The sequence below is a fragment of the Nanorana parkeri genome, unplaced genomic scaffold (genome assembly GCF_000935625.1).
Source record: "Nanorana parkeri isolate BGI_ZX_2015 unplaced genomic scaffold, ASM93562v1 scaffold119, whole genome shotgun sequence".
Lineage (NCBI taxonomy): Eukaryota > Metazoa > Chordata > Amphibia > Anura > Dicroglossidae > Nanorana > Nanorana parkeri.
In genome coordinates, this window is record NW_017306387.1 from 1,240,837 (window position 1) to 1,267,847 (window position 27,011).

The window sequence follows — 27,011 nt, forward strand, 5'->3', positions numbered from 1 at the left end:
TTTTTTTTTTTTTTTCTTTGAATACTTTTAAAAAAAAATGTTGTTTTTCTTTTAGATTGTAGGCTCACAGGCAGGACCCTCCTAACCAGTATTGTAACTGTGATGTCTTCCTTATATTGTAAAGTGCTGCACAAACTGTTGGTGCTCTATAAATCCTGTATAGTAATAGAATAATTGGTCTTCTATGGTGAGCTTTAGATCCACACACCCAAAAGGTGAGAATCAACTTATGAAAGCAATTTTTTCCGATCATTTTATCTGTACTGGAAAATGCAGAAACATTCGTGACAATCCCTCTGATGATGATGAACCCTTAGAGAATTGGCAAATGAATGATTGCTCATGTTATGTGTGTCTGTTGTGTATGTAGCACGCACAAGGATTGGTTTCCTGTTATTATAACACATCTGACATGTAACTGATCACTGATCAGATGCGAGCAGAGAGGCTCGTATCTGAAGCCCAAACCTGACCACATTATTAATGATACTGCAGTCATGAAATCATCTAGCCTAGAACCAATGTTTCCAAAAATAGCATTGTATTAGATCTGATCCTATTATGAAGGTATGAACCATTCCTCTTTCGTCAATGGGGGTGTTTTCTTTATCTGTAGGAAGAATTGAACATTATTTCTGTGAACTCTTTCCCTGTGAAATGGGGTACCTGTGCTACTTATTTATCATAGTATTTTAAAGGACTGCACTGTACTTCCATCATGACAGGATTGACATCTTAACAGGATGATGATGAATAGTTTTGCATTGGAAATATTATTTTGTAGGTCAAAATAATTTTGCGTTAGTAGTACAAAAAAAATGTAAAATGTCAATAAAACACAGATTTTCCCAGACTATTTTTCATTTAATGTGCAATGAAGTTTGTGCGCCGAGTCATATACCTCTTTGTATAGTCAAAATTGAGTACATGCCCGCTGTATCCTAGCTGCTGTAGGAACAGCCTGTCAGTCCTGCAGATATTACTCCTGCTAGCAATGTCAAGACAGGTGTAGATGGCTGCTTAAAGTGGACCTGAACTCAAAAATGAACATTTGCTGTGTTAAATTTAGAAATGTTACTCGCTTAAGCAGCACCCTGAAAAATCTACCCTCCTTTTTTTTTGTCTTGAAGTTAACTTGAAAAATAGCAGTGCACTTCCTATCATTCATGTACGCCTAGGCAGGAGTACCAAGGGGTAAAGATGACCGCATTCGCACTGCCCTTACAAAGGGTGCAGCGGTGACTCGTCTTTCCAGCTGCATACTCGCACTAAGAGCCAGAAGCATGCAAATTTCACATACAATTTCTGGACATGGCTACGTTTGATTGAAAAATGACTACCGAAATGGGGTAGGGTTTTACATGCTGTATGCTGCAATTTCTCCTCTGCCCTTCCTTCTACAATCACATGATGTGCACTTTCAGTGGCCCAAACATGCTTGTATTTGAGGAAACTTGTTACAGTTAGGTTGGAATGTGCCTACACATCGCTCCTCTGATGTGTTGTTGCTGTATCAAAGCTAGTCATGATGAGTAGATCTATATTTTCTGGTCATCTATTAGATTTGCTCAACCTTCAAAAAAGCTCCAGGTTGCGGCTCATACAACATTATGCTTAGCACATGCACAATTACTGGAGGCCTCCTTGTTCAAAGAATGGGGAATTATAAATATGAATGTTGCATGTGATCTCTTTTTACATCATAAACTCAACAGAATCTTTTGAACATTGTATGGTCAGATTGACATATGTCTATGCAGACAATAAACTGGGGTTAGAAAAAAGCTGCTTGTTGTCATATGCCTGTTCCATCCGATCAGGTAATTTTTAGGGCTGCAACAACTAATCGACATAATCGATTATAATCGATTATTGAAAAAGTTGTCAACACTCACCGCCCGCCCACATCCACGCTCGGCACAGGGACGCTGGTAGAAGACAAGGAGGAGCAGGTGTGGGGGGATGACAGCCGCCGATAGACAGGCCCGATCTCAGAAACAAATTGCTGGAAGACTGCTCAGATAAACCTGCACTTTCCCACACATGGCGCTCTATAATGTATTGCTGGGATTTGTATTCCTCTATAGCTGATGGTACATTGTGCTGTACTGTATATTATACAGAGCAGTATACCATCAGCTATAGAGGAATACAAATCCCAGCAATACATTATACACTGTATGTATAATGTATTGCTGGGATTTGTTGTATTCCTCTATAGCTGGTGGTATTCTGCATTGCGCTGTATAGAGAGAGTACAAATCCCAGCAATAGTACATTATACAGCGCAATGCAGAATACCGCCTGCTATAATGTACTATTGCTGGGATTTGTACTTCTCTATAGCTGGGGGTATTCTGCATTGTGCTGTATAATGTACTATTGCTGGGATTTGTAGTCCTCTATAGCCGGTGCAATTCTTCATCATTGTGAAGATAAGTGTATAATTTTACACTTTCCATTTCACTATATTGCACACCACAGTTTTTTTTCTTTTCTTTTTTACCTCCACCGCTCCAAGCTTGCTCCTGTGATGGACTGCAATCTCAATACAAATAACAAACTAGTAGTCCCATCACAGGAGCCATTTTTTAAAATTGATTTAATTTTTTAACCGATTAATCGAACTTAATAATCGGCTAACTAATCGATTTTGAAAATAATCGTTAGCTGCAGCTCTAGTAATTTTATCTTAGGCTGAAAGCGATCGCAAGCTCCTTGGTGTGTAAACTTTTATTTCTACACTATGATTCATTGCAGTCTTTCTTCTCTCAGCATCTCTTCCTGTGCACATATATTGTAATATGTAATTAAAGCAAACGTGATCTGCATCATGTGACCTGACCGCCTTGTGTCTGGTCATTGTCTTGGAATTCCTTCCCCCTCTTTGTATGTTGAAATCTTATTGCAATAACTGGAGTGTCTGCTTCGTCATTACTTAAAATAATGCTGTGCTGAGTTTTTCACTGATCCCTGAGTCTGTACTTTCCTAAAATACATTCCTACTTGCATGTTTAAACGAATCCTAAGTCTCTCAGTTCAGCAGGTGCTTAGTGGGTACCAGTTACCTTGTAGTGCTGGTGTTATGGGTTTGATCCCAATCAGGGAATAAAGTTGTAGGTATCCCCATGCATAAGGTGTGTGTAAAAAAAAGAATGCAAGACCTGTGTGTGGTCATGCCTCGCCATGTCCTAGCTCAGCAGATTTGATAAGGGAAAGGTGCCTCATGCCATGATGGTATGGTGGGGTCGAGCACAGAAACGGCATGGCATCCACTGACCTTCAACAATCTTAGGTTTAGTATCGATAACCTATTCTGGATGTCTCCTCTCTTTTTTTTTTTTTTTTTTTTTTTTTCTTTCTCTTCCCTGTTTTTGGCTATAAATCTAATCTGCCCAGGTGTGTGTAAAAAAACAATGCAAGACCTGTGTGTGGTCATGCCTCGGCATGTCCTAGCTCAGCAGATTTGATAAGGGAAAGGTGCCTCATGCCATGATGATATTGTGGGGTCGAGCACAGAAACGGCATAGCATCCACTGACCTTCAACAATCTTAGGTTTGGTATCGATAACCTATTCTGGATGTCTCCTGTAGGAGATGAGATCATTTGCGTATGATTTCTCTTCCTAGCTTCAGACACAGATGACTTTTATTAATCCTTGTCACTCCCTTGAACTGCTAGAAATATCCTTACAAATGGAGACGTGGTCAGGTGCCTGTTGGTACCACTTGAAATCCGTTACTGTTGGGCACTCTGGGAACCCCAAAAACTAGGGGTGCCTGCTAGGGATGTTCAGATACCAAGTAAGTACTCGGTACATGTACAGATACTTTTCCAACTCCAAGACTAAACTAGAGAAAAATTCAAAATTTAGGAGGCAGCTGTCATGTGAATCCCTAGTGTGTGTGTATGTGTATGTGTGTATATATATATATATATCTATCGATACCATTTTTTTCCAGTACTGATACTTGCCCAAGTACTTACAGATACAAGTACTGATGATTTTTTGTTTATTGTCATGTGACAGTTTTTCTAAAACAATACAGACTAATGATTTCAGGACAGTGGTGGAGCGCCAGAGCCAGGTCCTAGCTGCAACCCTGGTAGTTCTCGTAAAAATGCCAAGTATCGGCACTGGGATCTGAACATCCCTAGTGCCTGCAATATGTAACTTCCTGGTTTTGGAAATGTCGTTGATGAAGACTGCAGTCACCATTGAGGGACTTCTTCATAATTAATCAAAATTGGCATAGGAAGAAATCATATAGGTGCCAATAAATAAATGCTTTGCCTGAACTGGAAATCGGCATACCATTCAAATTGGAAGCCACCTATTCTGATGTGGAACTGGATCCACCTCCAATGCTGATGCTAACCAGTAGTTGTCTCCATTTAAAAATGTTTGTTTATATTTTATGCTTTTTCTAGTTTGAAACTGCAGCTCTTTATCTTTGCTTCTCACAGTTGCACTACGTCTTTTACAACTCAGATAAAACATTACATCTAGATTTTGGCAAATAAGGGTCATAGTCATTGTATAGATTTAAATGAGATCTAAAGATCGTCCTGGTCGTAGCTCTGAGCACTTCCCATATGGAAGTGTTGCATATTATTCTTTGACCTCTGCTTCACTTTTATGATAAATGAAAGCATTATGAGCTAAGGTACCCCAGGGAATAGCTTTATGAATTTAGCACATAATAACGATGATGCTTACTGGTCATGCTAGTGATTTTTCTATTCGTGTCTCTACTGAGAAATGTTATGGCTGTAACCATTCTACTGAGTACTAACAACATTATACGAGTACAGAGGTGGCCAAACTGATACATGGAGGCTGAATAAAGGATTTTAAAATGTTCACACTATAAACTGTTTTGAAGGATTCACTTTAAATATCCAATCATGGGCAAAAGAAATGCGTAAACCAGTATTTTCCTTTTTACACGTGATTTTGTGTAATTGAAGTGAATCTTCACACAATTCATTGTGTGAACATTACGAAATCTCTTATTAAATCGGCCTCATAATAAAGTCTGAGACCCAGTTGAAATCTGTGCTTTAAGAGACTCGATCACTTTCCCCATTAGAGCAAAGTGGCAAAGTCTCTCTCGCTCTCGCTCTCGCTCTCGCTCGCTCGCTCACCCCCTGACTCTGTTACCCTTTGCTTCCCCACTTCTCCATTCCTGTGGGGGTCAAAACCTTTTGTAAGTGCTTTGTCAGATGATGTCCGAGCTTACACAGAGTTGACAATGTAGTCTTATTCTCAGTCGACCATGTTCCGGGCTGGGCAGTGCATCCTAGGCACATGCTCCCCCCAAACCATAAAGTGTGGGGTTATAAAATAGCTTCAACAGCGTTTTGAGTAAGCCTGGCAAAGAGTACAAGTTGGTCCAGTGGGAGCTTAGCTAGTAAGAGACTTTGGAATTTTGCCCTAAATTGGCAAAGTGACGGATTCTCTTTTAAAAACAAAACAGGATATAAAACTAATATGGAATTCAGGAGCCAGTCTATCCGATCTACTAAAAAACACCTCAAAATGTAGGCATCAGTATAGAGCTGTGGCTCCAGGGATTTGTCCAGGCCTGATGTAAAACATTATGGTAACAAACCATAAAGTAAAAATTTAAACTTGCAACATTTTATTCCCTAAAAAATTGACCTTAAAGTGACATTAAACCCTCAGATTGTTTAACATAAACCAATACTGTAATGTGTGCCTTACTGTAATACATGGTTGTTTCCCTTCTCTTTGCTGCTCTTCCTTTTAAATCCTCATGTCTTCTCATGCTTGGGGAGAACTTCCCTTTTCAGCTCAGGGCCTCTTCCTGTAGTGCTGGCTCAGGTTACAAGCCTATACAAACGAATACACAGACACAGTGTATCCATTCCTGAGACAAGGCAGTCTGCTGCAAAACAGAAGTTCTGCAGAGCATGAGAACAGATACAGATTTAAAAGGAAGAGCAGCAAAGAGAAGGGAAACAACCATGGATTACAGTAAGGCACACATTACAGTATTGTTTTATGTAAAAAAATCTGAGGGTTTAATGTCACTTTAAAGACGCCATAAAGTGCTGCAAATTGTTTGGTGGCCATAGCTCCTGAAGAGAGTGAAGAAACCAGGAATGGGTAGCACAATTGGTCCCCAGGCTGTACATCTTTGCCACATTAACGGTTCTTCGGGAATCTTCTATTATATTTTTAGAACTACCATTACAGTAAAAGTTGAACTGATGGTGCATGCAGGGAATTTTTGCAAATGGCACATAATGGAATCAAAGAATGTTGACAGCCGTGTCATTTGAATATACAGGAGAATAATGTATAAAGGGAAGTAAGCATATATGCAAATAAAATATATTGTTAAACTTCCACTTTTATGTACAGTACTGTATAGGAATCAGAAGGCCGGGAAACAAACAAACAAAAAAAGTCACCACGTTTTATTCTCCAGGCATTTTAGCAATCTAGCTCTTGGGATTTTTTTTCCAGCCCTCAGTAAGGCTCTGTTCACATCTGTGTATTTGCCTGCGGTGTAGCATATGGTTTTTACTCCAGGACAATGCAGGGATGGTTCAAATAGAGTTTCTGTCTATGCGTATTAAATCCCTTGGTTGCGTTGCAGTGCAGGCAATAAAAAAGACTGCACTTTTTTTTTTTGCGCATTAGAGGCCCAAAGAAACTAATGGCGCTACATTAAAATGTGTGCATTTTGATTAGTTCTGTGCATAGAGAAGTCAGGTTTGGTATTTCCTTCCCCAATTTGCATGAACATAGAAATGCACTCTAGTGTGCATCACCAGATATTAAAACTATGTGTCTGGGCAGGTGAAAAAATGCATTGTAGATATGCATTATTTAATATTTTTTTTTATTATAGGATTTTATTTTGCGACCATATTGAAGTGTCTGTGTGTGTGTGTGTGTTGTGTGTGTGTGTGTGGTTTTGGTTTTTAAATAAAATGTATTTTTGGGGTGCTTAGAAATGGTGTGCCCCCCTAACCAAGCTTCGCCACACACCTACTCCTTCAGCCATAGCTGTTTAAGGGCTTGTTCACACCAAATGCAGACCAGATCTGTATGAGTTTCTGTACGTGCAGTGTGTTTTTGCTGCGTTTTGGATGCATTCTGGGCCAGCTTTTGTAAAAAATATATTTTTTTGCCTAAAAATGGGTTTTCGGTGCATTCCAGGGCATTTGCATGCGTTTATGATGCATTTGCATGCGTTCCAGAGCAGGAAAAATACGTTTTGTTTTACATGCTCTGGAACTGAACGCTATGGTGTGAACTAAAGCCCAAAATCCCATTGGAATACTTTGGACGCAGTTTTGATCTGCTCCTGGAACGTGCTTGGTGTGAACTAGCCCTTAGAAATCACATCGTGTTGTGTGATCCTTCCTGTCCATGTACAGCTTTTTTTATTTTTTGTAAAAAAAAAATGTATTCCATGTTTTGTGTACCAAAGCAAAGAATATAACTGGAAGCTCAAACACAGGCATCAAGGATAGAGAGTGTTTTGAAAGGACATGGTCTTTGTTCTTTATGGACCAAAAAAAATAAAAAAATCTTATTTTATTTATTTTCACACGCGCCTTAAAAAAAAATTTGCAGATGTTTTTTGATTGGCTGAACTGGTAGCACAGAATCATTAAAGCTGGCCACAGACCTTACAACCATCGCAAGACAAAAGTCTTGCGATGGTTGTAAGGTAATTACAAAAACGTACGATCTGCCCATCTTGGAAAAGCAGATCGTACTTGCGATCATCGCAAGCCCGCCCCGCTGAGGGGCGGGCTACTGATGACCGCAATGCTGAACAGGCAGTGTGCGCTTGCATAAGGCATGCTTGCGCGCACCGGCCCGTGCGGCATTTATCTTGCGAACATGCCACACACCCGCCGACAATCGTACGATTCTCTGTGGGTTTTAGAACATGTTCCTAAGATAAAAGTCGTGCGACCTTACACAGTTGTACTATTTGCTTGTAAAACAATAAATTATTTTGACAAAAAAAAAACAAACGGTCACACGCCTTCCACACACCTTACGATAATCGTACAATGGCCGGATTTCCCGCGATTATCGTACGATTATCGCAAGGTGTGTGGGCACCTTTTACACTTTGTGTTTGAGACCTTTTTCTGTTTAAAAGTGGCAGATTTAAACTTTGAATTGACATTCAATTACATGGAAACAGTCTACCCAAAACTGTTTGGCCAGGCACAAATAGGGCGGCCGCTTCTGTGTCTCTAGGGATTCAGTGGTGAGAGCAGTTATTCTAATTATGATTGCTTGCAAAGCAGGAGACTAAAATGTTGGGTCAGAGTCGCCCTGTTTTCGGATGGTGAACCCAAGTTACTGAATGTTCACTCAAGTTAAGTGTTTACCAATTAGAGTCGGTGTGACTGGTTGCTGAATTTCCATGTAGATATGTCTAGTGACACTACTTGTAGCTTATAATTAGCTCACAGAAGTATTCCAGTAACGGAGATTTGATGTAATTATTACATCTGGCCCCACTATCTTAAAGCGGACATTACATGAGAAAATAAAATGGACACATGTCCCCCCCCCCCACAATGTTCTGTGTGACTTGGCCACTGCGAAATTGCAGGGTTTTCTGTTTTGCTTTGAATAGAGTGGAGGGGGGTTAGAACCCCTGTTGGGTTTTTAGTGTTGTCTGTGTTCCTGTTGGGAAGATTCTGTCTCTCTAATTGCTCTGATTACTTGTATCACTGGGAAGGGTAAATCCAACATTTTGAGTTATGACCCGAACAGGAATAGAGGGACATTTTTTCAGTGACAACTGTCTAAGGGGGGGGGGGGTTCCGTCGGTTATCCTCTCGCTGCCTATTCAGTCTACAGGAGAGGAAATCAGGGGTAATCTTCCCAGTGAGACGCAAAAATATAAAAAAAAACACGGACAGCGATTTGACCCTTTCCTTCTCTATCCTAAATGGAAAATAGTTTTGGATTTAGATATGTTTACCTGAAGGCTTCTGTATTAGTTTTAGATGCACAAGCCTCATAAACAAAATCTTCCTTTGCCTTCCTTGAGTGAGCCAAATCCTCCTCCATTTGTCTCAAGTGCTTCCCCTCCCAGACACTGCAGCTCACATGAGGGTTTCAGTAACAGAGGCAGTGCTGTTAATCCAGAAAGCAGTGGGCGGGACTAGATGTCCCGCCCACTGACTGAGAAGCTACAGGCTTGTGATACAGTAGTGACAATACTGACAATACTGATGGCCAAACCCCCCCTGCAACAACTTGCCGTCCCACTGCAGTGCAAGCAGACACAGCTTACATGAGAGTGGAAACTCTGCTCTGAATTCAGGAGCAGTGCAGCATCATTGTTACCCCATCACGGGAAGCTACATTAGGTGAACTATTAGGTGAGGTTTTTGTGGAGCCTGGGACACCCCTCCAAATCCATTGGATTCAGGTGTTCTGTGAAATGTTCCGCGGTCACCTATTAGTTGTATTATAACAAAGTGGAAGCAACTGGGAACAACCGCAACTCAGCCATGAAGTGGTGGGCCACGTAAAATGAAAGAGCAGGGTCAGCGCATGCTGAAGTGCGCAGAAGTCACCAACTGCCTGCAGAGTCAATAGCTACAGACCTCCAAACTTCGTATGGCCTTCAGATTGGCACAACAACAGTGCGTAGAGAGCTTCATGGAAAGGGTTTCCATGGCTGAGCAGCTGCATCCAAGCCTTACATCAAGTGCAATGCAAAGCGTCGGATGCAGTGGTGTAAAGCACGCTGCCACTGGACTCTAGAGAAGTGGAGACATGTTCTCTGGAGTGATGAATCACGCTTCTCTGTCTGGCAATCCGATGGACGTGTCTGGGTTTGACGGTTGCCAGGAGAACGGTACTTGCCTGACTGCATTGTGCCAAGTGTAAAGTTTGGTGAAGGGGGGATTATGGTGTGGGGTTGTTTTTCAGGGGTTGGGCTTGGCCCCTTAGTTCCAGTGAAGGGAACTCTTAAGGCATCAGCATACCAAGACATTTTGGACAAATTCATGCTCCCAACTCTGTGGGAACAGTTTGGGGATGGCCCCTTCCTGTTCCAACATGACTGCGCACCAGTGCACAAAGCAAGGTCCATAAAGACATGGATGAGCGAGTTTGGGGTGGAGGAACTTGACTGGCCTGCACAGAGTCCTGACCTCAACTCGATAGAACACCTTTGGAATGAATTAGAGCGGAGACTGCGAGCCCGGCCTTCTCCTCCAATATCAGTACCTGACTTCACAAATGGTCCAACATTCCCATAGACACACTCCTAAATCTTGTGGGCGCCTTCCCAGAAGATTTGAAGCTGTTATAACTGCAAAGGGTGGGCCAACTCAATATTGAACCCTACGGACTTAGACTGGAATGCCACTAAAGTTCATGTGTGTGTGTAAAAGCAGACGTCCCAATACTTTTGGTAATATAGTGTATTTTGGATGTGCTGTAACAGTGTGCCCTGATAGTATGTAGGATGAATGACGGTCTTGTTGCACTCCTTACTGGCTATCCCAACAGCAGGGGTGGGTGCTCGTAGTAACTGCGGAGGGCGCTGCTGACCACATGAATTTGTTTTGAAGAATGTCACCAGCACACCAAAAATCCATTGATGTCAATGTAAAGCCTGATGAAGGGATCCTGCACGGCCCCAAAAGCGATTTGTCTTCATTTGACATGGTTCTTAATAAATGATCACGGTAGAGGTAGAATCAGACTGCAAATGATCACCCAGAAGTATGCACAGGTGAAGTTTAAGCATTTAATGTGGATGTGCTGTGAATGTTTATGTACTCCCACAGGTTCATGTTTACGTAATTGGTTCCACATCGGTGCAGTGTCACGTGTATAGAGCAGCTGCACAGACGAGTGAAAAACACAGTGGAACATTACTGATAAACACAATAGAGTGAAATTCATAGGCAAGTGTATATTGATGAGAAATGTCTTATTGTCTCAAAGCACAGAATTACCAATATAATCTATTTCCTTTTTGATATTTTTCTCAAACCCAGATAAATTTCCCCACTTCCTGTCTTCCTGCAGTCTGTCATTACTGTGGTCCGTAAACGTGTCTGTCCCCATGGTACCTTCTCTGTAAGTACTGCATCTAGCAACTGCAGCTGAGCATTTACGGAAGCAATGCATGATGGATATTAATGTCCGCTGTAAAGCTTCCCTGTCTTTTGCTCCTTCAGGCAGGTTTTTTTGTTTTTTGTTAAAGAGGTCTGGATCTGTATATGTGCTTGGTGAGAGAGGTCACGGTCTGTATACATGGTTGTTATGGAGGGCTTGAGGACTGTATGGTTGGTGTGGCTTCCGCAGAGGGGTCATGGATGGCATTTGTGTTTGCCGCAGAGGGGTGGTGGGCGGCATTTGTGGTTGCCGCAGAGGAGTCGGGCAAAACCTATTATCTGTTACTGCTTGGGTGGTCGTTGTGGACTCTTGGAAGTGATGCTGGTCCCAGGGTCAGCATGTTAAGGTGGCCATCCACCTGCTGATTATCGTACGATAATCGCGGGAAATCCTGAGATCGTACAATAATCGGCAGGTGTATGGAAGGCATCCGACTGTCTCTACGTCTACGCCGCACGTCTTTTGTCTTACGACCTTGTTTGAAAACCAGCCGAAAATCGTAACATTTTCGCCGGGTTTGTGGCGTGCTCGTAAGACAAATGCCGCACACTGCCCGCTCAGCATTGCAATCATCGGAAGCCCTCCCCTCAGTGGGGTGGGCTTGCGATGATCGCAAGTACGATCTGCCTGTCCAAGATGGACAGATTGTACGAGCTTTTAATTAGCTTACAACCATCGCAAGATGAAAGTCTTGCGATGGTTGTAAAGTGTATGGTCAGCTTTACTGTGCAGGTGTACTCTGCCCCAGAACTAGCACCATCAAGGGCTGACCAGTTCCTGTTGGAAAAAACAAAACGAGAAATATTAGAGGGCTCCATCATTGCTCTGTATTGTACAAAATCATGTACACGTTTTTTAAATTTTTCTTTTTTTTTATCCTTCTCCTTGTGCTTTTTATTTTTTTCCCAGTCTCTATAGATTCTACTGAGACACATTTTTTATGCTTCCTGGGACAATACAAATCTTTCTCAATAAATGTTTTGTTAGGAGTAAAGAGGGAAAGCCTTATTGTGACTACAAAATTGTTGGGTGAGTTGATGTATGAAAGCAGAAAACATCTCCCAAGTCTAGCAGCATTCTGTTTACACTCATTACATCCTGGCTGGCACTGAATTGTACAATGTTACTGGTTTCTGTTGTGGAATAACAACATCTGTGTGCAAACAGGTCGGAATGATGAAAATACGACTTTAGAAGTGATTGTTAGCACTGTGGATGTGGTTCTGACCCAATGGAGGCAGCAGGGGTGTGCCTTATCACATGAATAGGCCATGCTGTTTCCTGTAATCCTCAGGATTTAGTGAAATTAATAAATAAATATCTGTCAGAGGTGGACAAATTAATATGGAATTCAGGAGTCAGTCCAACCCTGGAGCCAGCAGGATATTTTTTTTTAGGAGGCGGTTCCATTGACAAAAACTAGAAAAACCTCAAAAGGTGATGCCAGTTGCAATAATGTTGTTTTTTTTATTTAATATTTAAGAATAAAAGTGTAGACATTTACAGGGGCTTCCCGAGGCCTGGTGTCACCCGGAGAGCACAGCGGATGACACCTCGCCGGGACGTCATCGTGCATGCGTCTGACGTCACCACGCATGCGTGGCGGTCTTATTGACGCCTGCCGGCAGCCTTCTTAGTGCTGGACGTCGGCAGAGAGAGGAGGGGAAGTTCACCCGGTGGGATAAGGTAGGCCGCCGGGTCCCCTCCTCTCTCCTGACAATGTCGGGCTCTCAGTCCATGACCGAGTGCCTGACTTTTTAGAGGGGGTGACACCAAAATGATCAGTCATTTTGGTGTCACCCGCACCCCCCTTGTGATGCCACTGGACATTTTATAAAACCACAAGAAGAAATTCCAGGCAAGTATCTAAAACACCTTTTATAAATTATTACCGAAATGAAAACCTTTTTTTTAGCCTCTCCAAATTCTAAGTTGCTTGGCTGCGATGCTGATCCAGTGCCTTCAATATGAATTTCTGACCAGTAGCACACCGATATTGAATTAAGCTGGTCATGTACTGGGTAAATCGCGGCGGACTCCTGCGGGTCTTGGCTGAAATTCAAACTGTGAGTGGCCCTGGAAAATTGTTACCTGAACAATGATTGCAGCCAATCAGCAGCACTCGCTGTTCAGGTATTTTGACAGCAGTGGGTGCTGGCTGTCAGAATACCATAGCCCAGGGGGGGGGGGAGATTCCCTCATCCATGCATTTTAGCAATTTGAAACACTCTGTTCTTGCTTGATGGAAGAAACAACAAAAAATAAATAATACTAATTTGATGATTGCTTGTAACACTGACCCCAATTGCTGAATTTCTGGTGAGCTGCCAGTGATCAGCTGTATTCCCAGCGCTGTAAAGCGGCTCCGAAGCCACTCTATGGCTTTCTTGGGGTGTCACCGCTCACCCTCCAGTGTGAACTGTGTCTTGCAGATGGAGCCCAGACTACATTACTGAAAAGTTAATGGGTTTGGAAGAAAACACAGCTTCTAGTGATGGCAGCCAAGAAGCTAACACATCTGCAGAGGTTCTGAGCAGGATATCCACGCTGATCAGTGTTGGGGGTTTCTGTTTTCTTTCTAAAATTGGCACCTTTTGGCAGTCATTTTTACGCGATTCTTTTGCCATCCTAAAATGTTTTTGTTTTTTAATAAACTTTACTCCTTACTGTGAGAGGCTGAGCACATCAGACCACAAGCTGTTGGCAGCAGTTTTATTTTTGTAGGTCATGCTATGGCAGCGTTTCAGTGAAATGGGCACTCGAAATGTGAAACTATTTTTGGGATAGATCAAACATAACTGGGTTAGTTAATACGAACTATCTTCACTCTCCTTGCAGGATTTTACCTGGAAACAGTTAACCAATTCTGATATTTTGGGTTCTAGGCTTGCCTGTATAATTGTAGACGTTGTGAAGTTGTAACATATACTATCCTGTTATAAATATTCGCTCTGTGATAGGAATACATACTAGAGTTGTTTTTGATAATGCGATTAAAGCCTTTTTAATGTAGTGAGTGCTGCTTTTCATCTGCCCATCACTTTCAACAACTTCCTGGATTCCCAGTGTGCTTTTGCATCTCTTTCCCTGCTGCTTGATGTGATGCAATCTCCATTTCTTAATGGAAGCAATGCATGATGGGATATGTGTTATATCCCATCACGCATTGCTTCCAGCAAGCAATGATAATGTTACATTGTTCAGAGGTTGAGTTGTAGTTCAGAAGGCAGGCCCTGTGAGTTGTGACACCAGGAAGTGAATATTCACAGGGCTGAGTGAAATTGTGTCAGTTCATTGAAGTACATCCTATGGGCATCTTCAATAAGTAAGTTTAGAAACTTCTAGATCGATTTTATTATGAGTGGGATAGAATTTATTGGAAATCCAATATAAATACATATTTATGTTTAGTGGTCGTACACGGCCTTTAAATGGTTTGCTAGTTAATATTTTTGTGGTTTTCATTGTTTTTCAGATAATTCGTTTTTTTTAGTTGCTCAGGACAAGTTTGTTTGTTGCAGTGCCTTTAGGTATCCTCCATACTATCATGTGGGTGTTGACATACGTTTTAGCTGCATCCACTGAATTTGTATTGCCTTCAATAGTTTGCGTGGCTCTATTGAAAACCATTCATTTTCTCTTGTCCTTATATTTTGTGTGTAATAATAAATGTGACAATGTATCCAATGTTTTAATGCAAGCAGTGGAAGTACCTGACTTTGGCTTGGTAAAAGGTTTTCGCAGTTCAGTGCAAAGCAGAGCTCAGACTATGGGAAGGATTAGCAGCACAAGTAGCCAATCGGCTGTACTGCAGTGAATGGAGCATGCTGATAGTAGGAGGAAGCACAATGGCAGAAAGATGAGCTCATTACTTGGCTACTGCACTGTCCAGTCACAGGGTAGGGGAGCTGATTAAATTAAATTATTGTCATCAAGCGCTTTCGTGGCCGCGCAGGGTCCCCTTCATCAGGCTCAGAGTATTCATACTTGTGATGCTCAGAGTATACTTACTTGTGATTATCACAAGTATGTATACTCTGAGCCTGCGCGGCCCCGAAAGCGCTTGATGACACTGAGTATTGACTGACATCAATAAATGGATTTTCACTGACATTTAAGTCTTTGTCGTGTTGGTGTGCTGGTGACGTTCCTATACTTGCCTATGCTGAGTGCGGCGCCATCCACGGTCACTGCGAGCACCCTCAACTAACACTTGGGAGTTCCGGTAACGAGTGCTACAGGTCCTTGGACTCTAGCACAAAACACAGATTCGCATTGAAGTCAATTGAGGCTGTTCACACCTTTTGCGGTTTTTCGTGCAGACTAAATCGCCTGTCACGCAAAAAGGTGCAGGAGCTATTTTTGATTTTTTTTTTTTTTTCCTGCATGGGTGTGATGGGCGGTTTGCTGAGATAAAATGCAGGCGTGTTTTATAGCGGCACAGTGGATTCCACCACAGGTCGCTGCATTGAACTGTGCTGACATGCGGGGGACCTAAATAGTGCGTACACATTGTACACTCCGCATAAAGCAAAAAAAAAAATTGTAAATCATGACCGCTCCAGCACTGTGCAATACAATGCATTCTGCTGGAGCTGCCACAATGCACTACCACTCCCGTTGAAACGCTGCATTTTATCGGATGGACTAGTGTGTGAACGGGCCCTGAGTGTGTTACTTGCAGACTCAGCAGGTGAAAATAAATTAAATAAATGAAATTGCTTGGTAAAAAAAAGAAAATGAATGCAGCCACCACATCTAAGGGCGGGTGAGCTGAAATATCTTTTTGTTTTTGGGTTTAGATAACTTTTAAATGAGCATTTGCGTGGCAGTGAGGCATAAACCGGTATTGACCTCTTTTTCCAGATGGGCATTAACCCTTTCTTGGTAGTTTAGGAATCTAATGGTGCGTATTGTTGCCCTGGCCCTGAAAGTGTTAATAGCTGTTTTGACCTCTGAAGTGATGTCATTTCCAGCTTGGCAGCCGTCTCTGATTTGTCATGGTAGGGAGAGGGTACAGCTAGTGCATGCTGTGTCCCGGGACCCTGTTTACTTAATGTTCCCTGCCAATAAAGACCTTGTTTAAATAGGACTGCAGCACGGCTGCCCGGCATAGATCAGGAAACATTGCGGCTGGAGCTCTTTGTCAGATGAAACGCTGCTGTGGAGAATGAGCCTGCAGGATGCCTTTCCTTCTAGGTCTGAGACAGGTAAGGCCCCCCTCGGACGACAAGCCCGTCAGTCCAGGAAGCTGTCTGGGTGTCTCAGGGTAAGTCGCTAGGAGTTTAGACTTCAGAGAACTTAGTTCAAACATAGTACAGCAGACAGACATGTGCAAGCCCTGCATGGCTGCCTCGTGTCTGCCAGAATGTCCAAATGCTTTTCGAGCTGAAAACCTTGACTGTATGGAAAGGAGTAAACTTTTTTTTGTAAGGGTGGCAGAATCTGCGACACATTGGGCTTTCTGAATTGTTTGCCTTGAATTTCTAAAAAGTGTGATCTAAATTTTTTGAACCTTTTTGGTGTAAAGGGAAAAACATTTTTGCAAGCAGTGCAATCGATTTCAGCCATATTAGGCCATTTTCGACTCTTGGCCATGTATGGGCAGTCGCCAACATTTCAAGGTAAAAATGTCTGCTAAAATATTGAGTGGCACGAATAGAAGTTGGCACAGGTTGGGCCTTCTGCACTTGAGGTATAGTGGTACAGGGCGGCCCAGCCTGCCCATGTGGGAGCACTTATAGTCGGGTACTGTATAAGTTATCAAAGAAAGTGGTCAGCAACTGCAACAATTTGGAAAGTGTCGTAGCCAATTGGCTCATTAGATTTGATCAGTGAGAGCGTTCAAAGTTTTTAAGCCGTGAGATACCACACTTTAATTGAGCAAAACAAAGCTGTAAAATTGATGCAAAGGTGGTATCGAAAATATTGTATTGCTACTTGGATAAGCGAAAGCTTGTCAACCTATGGGGAGCATCAATGTGGCCCTTGACATCACCAAAAGGGCCCTACAGCATAATTTGTGTATGCAATGACATAAAAGACTGTCGGAGACCATTGGCATAATCGAGGAAATGATGGTCAGAGTATGGACATGCTGGAGCTTTGGTTGGAGACTGGAGACATGCTGCAGAAGACTTGGGACATATATTACTTGACGCTCTCTAAAATTAACACTATTACCCCTAACAAATCAATGCTCTCATTCCCACTACAGACTGCCAGAGTCTGAGGGCCACGAAAGTAGTACCAAAGGGCCTCATGTGGCCCTAGGGATGCAGGTTGGGCACCATGCAGTTAGGCAGTAACTGCTCTGCTCACATCCCCATTGCACTTGCCCTTGTTTTAGTAGACGAGCTCTGCGTGTTCACAAGCATGACCCTAGCCTTGAGAAGGACTTGCAGCCACTGTGATTGCTTTTTGATCCTTATTAATATTATACTTAAATGGAATTTGCTAAAGATCTATCCATTTGAGGACAAGCACTATAGTGATTAAAGTAATTCCTAGCAACCAATCGAATGTTGACTTTCATTGAGCCAACCTTACTATTCCGCTAAGGGTTGATTTCATCTGGGTTGCTCAGGCTTGTGACCTTAACTCTTCCTTATGTTATCACACAAAAGAAAAATCTGTTTTCTAACATCCTTATTCAACCTCGTTCCTTATGTCTCTAAAATAAAAACGTCTGTTTTTAATAGAAGGCTGCCTGTACTAGGCCTGCATAAATAGTGAGTTTTTCGGGTCACCCTGAAAGACCTTGCACTGTGCTCACTTTGACTTTCAGTGAGCTCAGCAACCACTATCCAAATAAGAAAGTAAATAATTTTACAGGCAGCGGCTTGAAAGGGGAAACAGTAGCAAATGACTCTGCTGGTTCCCAATTGGGAAACGAGCCCTGCCAAGTATTTGTCCCAAAGTTTCTCTGAACTGCACACTGAGCACAGCAATGGATTCCAGACCTTCTATCTGATATGATTTTACGAACATATGAACTATGGGGCTCAGCAGGCCATCTTCAATGTGGGCAGATCTCCACTTGATTCTCAAATGGTTTTAAAATGCTGCGCCATCTGTCTGACACACCCAGGGCTGTAAAATAATCTTGCAGATAGTATTCTAAACCTATCCCGTTCCTGTGTGGGTTCTTTAAGTACCTGTTCCTAACAAGAAAAGGTCAAATGTTACTTGCTGCCATCATGGGCTGTCTAGCTGGATAGAGTTATTACTAGATGGCTATTGAATGTCCAAGTACACATGATGATCTGTTATGTCTGCAGTTCTCTCAGGTCAATATACAAAACCTGAACATGACTGTGTGAACATTTTGCAGAGAACACTAAACCATTAACATCATCAGAATAAAATGGGTAACACTCTTTGTAAAGGAAGTTATTTCACTGTCCCACTTTTTACAAGATCAGATTTACAAAAATCTCTGAAGGTACAATTCATTTTTTTTATACTGTATACACAACAGGAAGTGAGAGGAAATCTCTCCATAGTGAGGACTTCTTAAAATGCCCTTACACTGGTCAAATTTCGGCCGGTTTTTAATGTAATGTCCTGGTGACAAAGGTCACCAGGATAAATGGAGAGCGTGAATCTTCCCAGCGGGAGCACTATAATAGAAGCCTGACAGGATTTCTTACCCGTTGCCACTCTAGCCAAACCAGAAGCAAAGCATTTTGACTTTTATATAAAACTTAATTTCAGAGCAGAACCGGCAAAAAGGAAATTGCTGTGCTGCCGTCATGCTGATCCAAAGGCTTCTGTACAAGAGCGGGTATGCAGATCAGGAAACCCGAGCTCACTTTGACCTGCTACTTTACATGCATGGTGCAGGTCAGTGACTTATAAACTATTGAGGCCACAGACAGCCTGGCAAAACTAGTATACTTGTAAGGTTAGCAGTGACAGCTTCCATGTTTCCCTGTGAAGGTTTCTTTTAAAGACAAAAGGCACTTTTGCACCTTAAAAGGCCTGTATGCCTTCCTCTGCATCCTGAGCAAAACGTACCCAAATATACTGTATATGTGATGCCAACAACGGGTGGTTTGAGCTGCTGTGGCTTCCTGTGGCTGGACAGAATTGTTAAGGTTAACAATGGCTCATGCTTGTGCGGCACTTGGAGACAGGGGTTTAATACTCCTTTTCATTTAAAAAAAAACTGCAATTTAAAAAAATGGCACGTTGAAACGTAACATTGTAGTAAAAATTGGAACTTGCATATTTAATCCCAGCAAAAGGAGCCATAAAACAGAACTCCAGGAAAACGTTTTATTAACCCTTGTAGTGTGGCTTCCCCCGCACTTTGTGGGTTAACTGCTTGTTTTTGTCTCGGTTATAAGAAAAAAGTTCTGCTCACCCGAAGCCCTGAGCCAGCTTGCTGTTAGATGGTACCTGGAGCCTCTCTCCCCCTCCTCTGCAGTGGTCTAAGGTCTCGTAAATCATCACGTTCTTTAGACCGTGTATAGACGTGAGGACTATGTGGAAGATTCCAAAGATGCAATGGAGGAGTAGACGGGTAAGGGGTAGTTCTATGACAGCTGGTCGGCTCAAAGCTTTGGGTTACTATAACGTTGTTGTCTTACCACCTAGAAAAAAATGAACACTTAACCCCTGCAGTGCGTTTTCCCAGATTTCTTCTTTAAAATATTTTCTGAATATTGATTGCAAGTTGTGTAAGGAAGTGAAGCTTACCAACTGGAGAACAGTTTTTTGGGGGCTTTTTTTTTCCCCCTTTAGGACAGGTTCACACTTGGGCGATCCGTGACCGCGCGGCAATTGTGCATGAAACCGCATGGTCATGGAATTGCACACCACTGCTGATTGCGCTGGTGGTGCCATTCTTTTCTAATGGCACACCGCCGCCTTTTTTCAGTCTGTGCAATCGTGCACGATCGCGGCTATAAAAAAAAAACCCCATTGCGCGTTGTGATAAAAGGTACACGTACCTTTTTTTCAGTGATTGCCGTGTGGATGTAACCCCGTTTAAATCAGTGGAGCTGTGCGGCAACCGCTATGTCCATCCGCAAGTCTGCACCTGGCCTAAACCAGTCAAAGGGTTGCAGATAAAGATCTAGAGCCCATAAAACACTAGTTTGACATGCCTGCCACATGGTTTCCTATGGTACTTGTTGGCTTTAAAGACATCCTCTGGAGCCTGTGCAAGTTACTATACAAATAGTAACTTACTCTAACTTGGTGATAAGTTGCTTATTGACGTGTGTGATATTTTTTTTTTTTTTTTTTTATGTGAAAGGTCCAGTGGGGTCAAGAAGAGGGGGTGTATAAATGTACCATTTAACACTTTATGGTGCCTGCATGGTGGAGTTCAACTGTGGTTTAGTAAATGTCAGACATTCTGACTATCTTGCAAGAATAAGAGATGTTTATGGCCTTTTCTATGCTTTATTGAAAATAAAAAGGATGGTCTTGTTTTAAAATGTTGCATGAAGCCAAATCGTACCATTTTATAATATGCAGATGTGTTTTTTATTATGATACCCTGGGCTGGAACATTTGGTCCTTTTTATATCCTGCTCATATCTGTTTGCAGGAAGTGATTACTTTTGTCACTGTGAGGGTAGTCTCAGTCTAGACGTTCTCTAGACATAACAACTGAGTAAATAAGAGGGCAAGTGCACGATGTGTGATCACGCAATATACAACTCTTTAAGGCGCCGCATAGTATGCTTCAGTGTTACCACGATTTTCCCACTGCTTGTTTTAACCTAGTAAAGCTGAGAATTTTAAACCCTAAAGGATGTAGGGCACTTATACCGGCACTCTCCACTGCTGCCTCCTGTGCTGTTCAAGATGAATATGGGTAAAGGTGCCCATACATTCTTCGATTTTTTTTCGTTTGGAGCGATGATCAGTTAATGGGAACCCAATGATTTTAATTACTGTACTACTGGCCGAATTTCCTCGATCGGTCAGGCTGGAAAACGTATTTCAAAGCGAAGGAAAATCGATGGATTAGTGCAGTTTTTCTACGTAGGAAGAACACTGCTAAAAATTCAGTGGGTTAGAATTGCTAACGAATGATTATCGAAGTCGACATTGGTCTGTGCTTGATAGGTATTTGAGCTAGAAGCGAACGAGGGTACTTGGCAGCAACAAAAATTTCCAATCGAAAATCTATACGTGTATGGCCATCTTTATACTTACCTGGATTTTTGCTATGTGGCATTCCTTGTGGCTCTCTCTGAGGGAAAAAAAAATCCTAGTCCTTGATTGTGCTACTCATGCATGTGCAGTTCAGAGTCCATTCACTCGAAAATCTCCAACAGCCTCTGAAGAGCATTGATCGATGTAGCTGCAATACAGACGTGTGTGTGTGTGTGTGTGTGTGTGTGTGTGTGTATACTGTATTTATATACTGTATTTATTTATTTTGCACAGATTGGCAGCAGTGGATAGTGTGCGTTATCATTTAAAGCTGAACTCTAGGCAAACATGTAAATCTAAAAATACAGAAGATATTTTGAAAACTCAACATCTTTTCCATTGATAACGATGTAGACCTAGACCTTGGCAAGACCTAGACATCCTCGTTGCAGCTTACCAATAAATTTAGATAACGGGGAGTTGAGGTTAAAATGTTGCTATTAAAATACAACAAGACAACCTTAATCTGCTCATCAATAAAATGTATGAAAACAAAACTTTGAACTCTTCAATCTGTACAGGCAGTCCCCGGGTTACGAACAAGATGGGAACTGCAGGTTTGTTGTTGAATTGAATTTGTATGCAATTTGGAAACAGGTAAATTTTTTAAGTGTAACTCCAACCCAAAATTTGTTTTTTAGTTTTGGATAGCATAGGGAAGGGTTAACCCCCTGCAACGTTTGCTTTGCTGTGTGTACTCCTGTCCAGAAGATTTCACCTCACTTTCTGTCCCTGTAACAATAGTTTTTTGATCATTTTGGGTTGTTGTGGGAACTAGGGTTGGTGATGAAGCTTCAGTGGAGACACCTTTTTCCCATGATAACTCTTACAGTAGGGAATTTCCCTTCCTAGGGGTAGATTTCCTCTCACTTCCTGTCCTTGAGACAAAAGGAAGTGAGAGGAAATCTACCCCTAGGAAGGGAAATTCCCTACTGTAAGAGTTATCATGGGAAAAAGGTGTCTCCACTGAAGCTTCATCACCAACCCTAGTTAAATATTTCTAAGGATGCAGACAGCAGTAAAAACCTCATAGTAACCCGGAAGAAGAAGTGGGCACCCCTCGTCTGCACGTCTAACAGGAGCCAACTTCCTGTAATGTACGTACAGTACTACAAACCAGACCCAAAAAGGCGGCCACTCCTCGTCGGCACGAGCGTGGTAGCATTACAACTACTGAAATGCGCGGTACACTTTGGCTGCAGCCTGGAACCTCCTGCTGTACAGTAATAGTCTACGTTTGTAAGTATGGGTCGTATGCAAGTCGGATGTTTGTAATCCGGGGACTGCCTCTATTCCCAACACTAAGCTTCAAGAGATAGGTGATCTTGCCACATTTGTTTGGTTCTCAAAACCCCTTAGAGTCTCCCTAACTATGCTACAACTGCCAGGTACACAAGGTGGACTGATGCTGCCCAATTCATGCCTATACTACTTTGCTTCCCAACTGGTATAGAGCCATTGCTGGCTGTTCCCAAATTTGAATGTCTAGCTTGATTTACAGGACTACAGTCCTTTTCACTGCTGGCCACCACCATCTTCAAACTCTTATCAGACCATGCCATGACCTACCTTGTTGACCTCATCTAACAATCCTATATTCATTTATTTAAGTATTTATTACAGGTATTTATATAGTGTTGACAATTTTACGGAATGCTTTACATACTGCACATTCAGGCCCATCCACACCAGGACGGAAGCGTTTCAGTGCGATTTTTGAAAGGGTGTTTTTTAATCGCTTTTCAGCTTTGAAACGCAATTATAAACGCCCAAAAACACACGAAAAAATAACTCGGATAGCATTTTGGGCGGCAGGCTGTTCAGATTGCTTGGAGCCGCGAGATCGCATGAACGCTCCCCGTAGGAATGTATGGGGTCGTTCATGTCGGCAGTTCAGCGTGGACAAATCCGTGCGACCGAACCACCCCGGTGTGAACGGGGCCTCACATCAGTCCCTTTAAATTGTCCCTGTATACATTGGAAGGAATTCTTTAATTCTTATTTTATGGTCATCCTGTCTTGAAATAAACTTGTCCAGGTTAGATACTTTAACAGAGTGTATTTCACACCCCAAAGGATGTTTACAATTGGAAAGCATTATACACTAATATGTCACAAATGTGAGGGTCAGCAGGGTGATTTTGATGAATTTGGGTTGGGGCTGTAGTAACAACTTCTCCATCCCCAGTGTCTGTAACCCTCAGAGGTGCCTATTGGGTCTGCTGGGAGGCATCGAAGTAAGCTCTGCTAAAAGACAATTTATTTGTCTCCTTTACTTGTATGCAAAAAAATTAGCGTGGCCATACAATGGAAAAGCACAACCTTATAAAACTCTGAGTGGAAAGGGTGTTGAACAAAGTGTGTTACTCATGTATGAAGCCAGGGCATGTCCTACCAAATTTTAAAAAATGTGGACGGATTGGGTTGGCACTGCTAACACAATGGAATCCTAAACTAAATAACTCTACTCATGACACTCTGTGCAAACCTCATAATTGTCATGACTCCTGTATTCCACCTCATGCTCAATCAGAAACTGAAAGAAGACCAAAGACTCAGATTTTAGATTTTATTTTCATTTTTGCTATCTTGTTGTTTTCTTTGTAAAACAAAACTATAATACATTGTCCTGCATTCCAGCTGGCAAACCTGTATATCTGGTTTACAGGCAATGCTATACTTAACCATGCTGAATGTGTAATGTTTGCCCTGCTATATACTGTATGTGTTTTGTATACTTCCCATTATTGCAATAAAAAACAATTAAAAAAAGTAGATCTATTAGTGCCATTTTACCTAAAGAATTTATATTTTTGTCCATCCGGTCCTGAGATTTACACAGCTCAGACCGACACTGGCCTTGTGAGCCAACTTCTCTCTGCTGCGGTTATTCAATACAGCCTGATTATATCCCTGCCCCAGCCCGTGACTGGACAGAGAAGGAGTAGCCACATACTGATCAGCTCAGCACTCCTTAAACCCAATGGGGTTACTTGTCAGTGCCATCTAGGGGTGCTAGTGCCATGTGAGCAGCATGAACCTTTGTAGATGAACCCCATTGTATGTTAAGTACCTTTTTAATTATGAAGGCCACTGGAAGGTGGCTATTTTTGTTCCCTATGGTCCCTGTGTACTTTACAACACACACTGGGACCATGGGGAACAAAAGGAGCTAACTTTCAGAAGGAAGGACAGCGTCGGCACCAATTCAGAGATGATTTGAGGACCTACAGCCGAGTGATGCACAAATAAGCAAAATTTTTGTTAATGGTTAAGGTACTTAAATGCATACTCCTGAGTTTAGTGCCACTTTAAAGCAAGGTTCACGTTTTCCAGCACACTCACCAGTCAACAAAGGGATTCAACACTGTGCCTTTAAAACAATGGGATTTCGGTGTTTGAGCGTTTTGCAGAGCGTAGGAACGCGCTACAAAACGCCCAGGTGTGAACGAGGCCTTAGTGTCCAGGGCCACCATTGCTCGTGCACCCTACTATACTGCTTCTGGGCGATCGGAACAGGATGAATGTTAGTTACTTTGGCTGTGACTGTCACCAATATTTATGCTACCCTTTCCTGGGACAGTCTGGCCCAGTGTTGCATTCATTTGTTGACTGGCTGGAAGGTGTGCTGGAAACGTGCTCCTTCCTTTTAAAAAGCTGGTTATTGATTGCTGGATCGCATCGGAGGTCTTCAGCTGCTTGCATGTTTTATTTTTAATTATTCAGATCACTGCAAAACAAGCAATATGTGCTGTGCTGCTGTTTGTTGGCTGCTACTGTACAGTGTGTTTTGAGTGCCGTTCACAATGAATGGTGCTGCAGTGTACATGGGTCCTGTGTACCAGCAAATGATTTATACTGAACAACTACAAAAACTGCTTTTATATCTGTCTCAGCTTGAAACACTGTTTTTTCCTTCATTAAATGGGCTTCCTTGCACTTTCATTTTAAGCTACTTTTATAAAAGGTTCTTTTTGTTCATCCATCCAGCGGCACTCTTGTGATATAGCCTTTATGGTCTCCGTAAAATAAAAGGCAGGTGATGCCACTATGTGGCCGCTTTGTACTTGCATGTTTTATGCATTTATCCATGTTCTACTGTTTAAACTTGTAGCTTCTGTATAATCCTTTTTTCACCTTTTTTCACCTTTTTTCACCTTTTTTTAAGCTTTGTAAATACTTTGTAAATCACTTCTAAAATTATTTTGAGAACTTTTGTACACAAAGTTCTGCTTGCAGTAAACTTTAGTCAGGTTTTAAAAAAAAAATAAAAGAGATGTGGCACTTAATGGCAGCCATGGACTACCTTGCAGGAGGTTAATTATATGTCTGTGTGCTCAAAATGTCAACCATCGGGAAGTGTCGGTGGCGCTGGCGGTATGTGAGCTATATCTCTGTGTAGGATTACACCCATTGATGTGAATTTTGAACCGTTGTTTTGGATTTTTATAAAATTGGGAGCTACATTATTAGTTTCTTTATGTTCCCAAATTACCAACATTGCTGCAAACTGGAGAAGATTTTTGGTAAGAAAAACAAACCGAGCATGAGCATTTTAATAACCCTCTGAAATTGGCACTGACCTTTTTATGTTTTGGGAAATTCTATCTGGCATGTGAGCCTTTCTGGAGTATATCTGGCACATGGTCTTGCTGGAAGAAGTATGCACTATATTGTGAAGCCTTGAGTGTGTTTTCACTTGCCTAGTAATGCATTTTAGCCTCTGACATAGATGTCTATGACGTCATCTGACGTGGATTAAACTGGATCACTCATGTTTGGGTTATGGACATCCTGTATATACATTTTGAATTGTATAGATTAGTACAGCATCATTGGCATTTTATTGTTTTTATTGCTTAGACCAGCGGTTCTCAACCTGTGGGTCGCGACCTCATCGGGGGTCGAATGACGATTTGCCAGGAGTCGCCCGGGGGTCTCCCACTATTGGACAGTGGCTCCCGGCCACCCGGGAGAGAAACACTTTCTCCCAGAAAGGTTTACTCTGCTCGATCGAGCAGCGTAAAACTTTCCCTGCGATCGTTTTTTTTTTTTTTTCTCTGACATCTGGGCCGCCGTCAGTCAGAAAAAAAAACACCATATGAATGCATAGCTAGATTCCTATTGACTATTTCACTTTGCAATAGCCAAAAGCAAACTAGCTATTGCACCCGCCCTCTGCTGCTGCCAATCAGCAGAGGGGGACCTGAAGTTCTCCATCAGGTCCTCCTTCTAGTGATGTTTTTTTTTAATTCGGACGACGTATAAATTATCTTGCTTTTATACTGCATCTCTACAGTAGACAGAACTGTAAGCAGCATCTCTGAAAGCACAAAGGACAGACTTGGTATTGTATCCCTTTTTGTCTGAAAAATGGCAGCTTTCACAAAGCAGATAATTTGCACTTTTGTGTCTGATAAAGTAACCGCACAGCTATGCGGCTACTAAATGTTTATATTGGGGTTCTGCGTCTTACAAGGTTGAGCTGCCAGAATGCAGCCGAGCCTTTCAACTAATCCAGTGGTTGTCAACCTGTGGGTCGCTGTGTGATTTCTGCTTTGCTAGGTGAGAGTCCTCCTCAGCCCTCTCCTAGCGCAGCAGTGTCAGTTCTCCCGCCACACCGCCAGATGTCGCTGCAGCAGCTGCGTCATCCCTAAATGTTACCGTTGGGGGTCACCACAA

General features: G+C 42.2%; 1 protein-coding gene across 2 annotated transcripts in view; it reads left to right on the forward strand.

Moving 5' to 3' along the window:
• The window catches only part of WBP1L (WW domain binding protein 1-like), a 72,809-nt gene that overhangs the window by 21,234 nt on the left and 24,564 nt on the right, over nucleotides 1-27,011 (forward strand). Inside the window, exon 1 of one of the 2 annotated variants that reach the window (XM_018553426.1) lies at nucleotides 16,165-16,363. The exons of the other annotated variant lie outside the window; for it this stretch is intronic. Within the exon in view, the coding sequence (XP_018408928.1) occupies nucleotides 16,337-16,363 (27 nt within the window). The 5' untranslated portion in view covers nucleotides 16,165-16,336. Of the gene's footprint in view, nucleotides 1-16,164; nucleotides 16,364-27,011 lie in introns of those variants that run through there. 2 annotated transcript variants of the gene reach the window in all.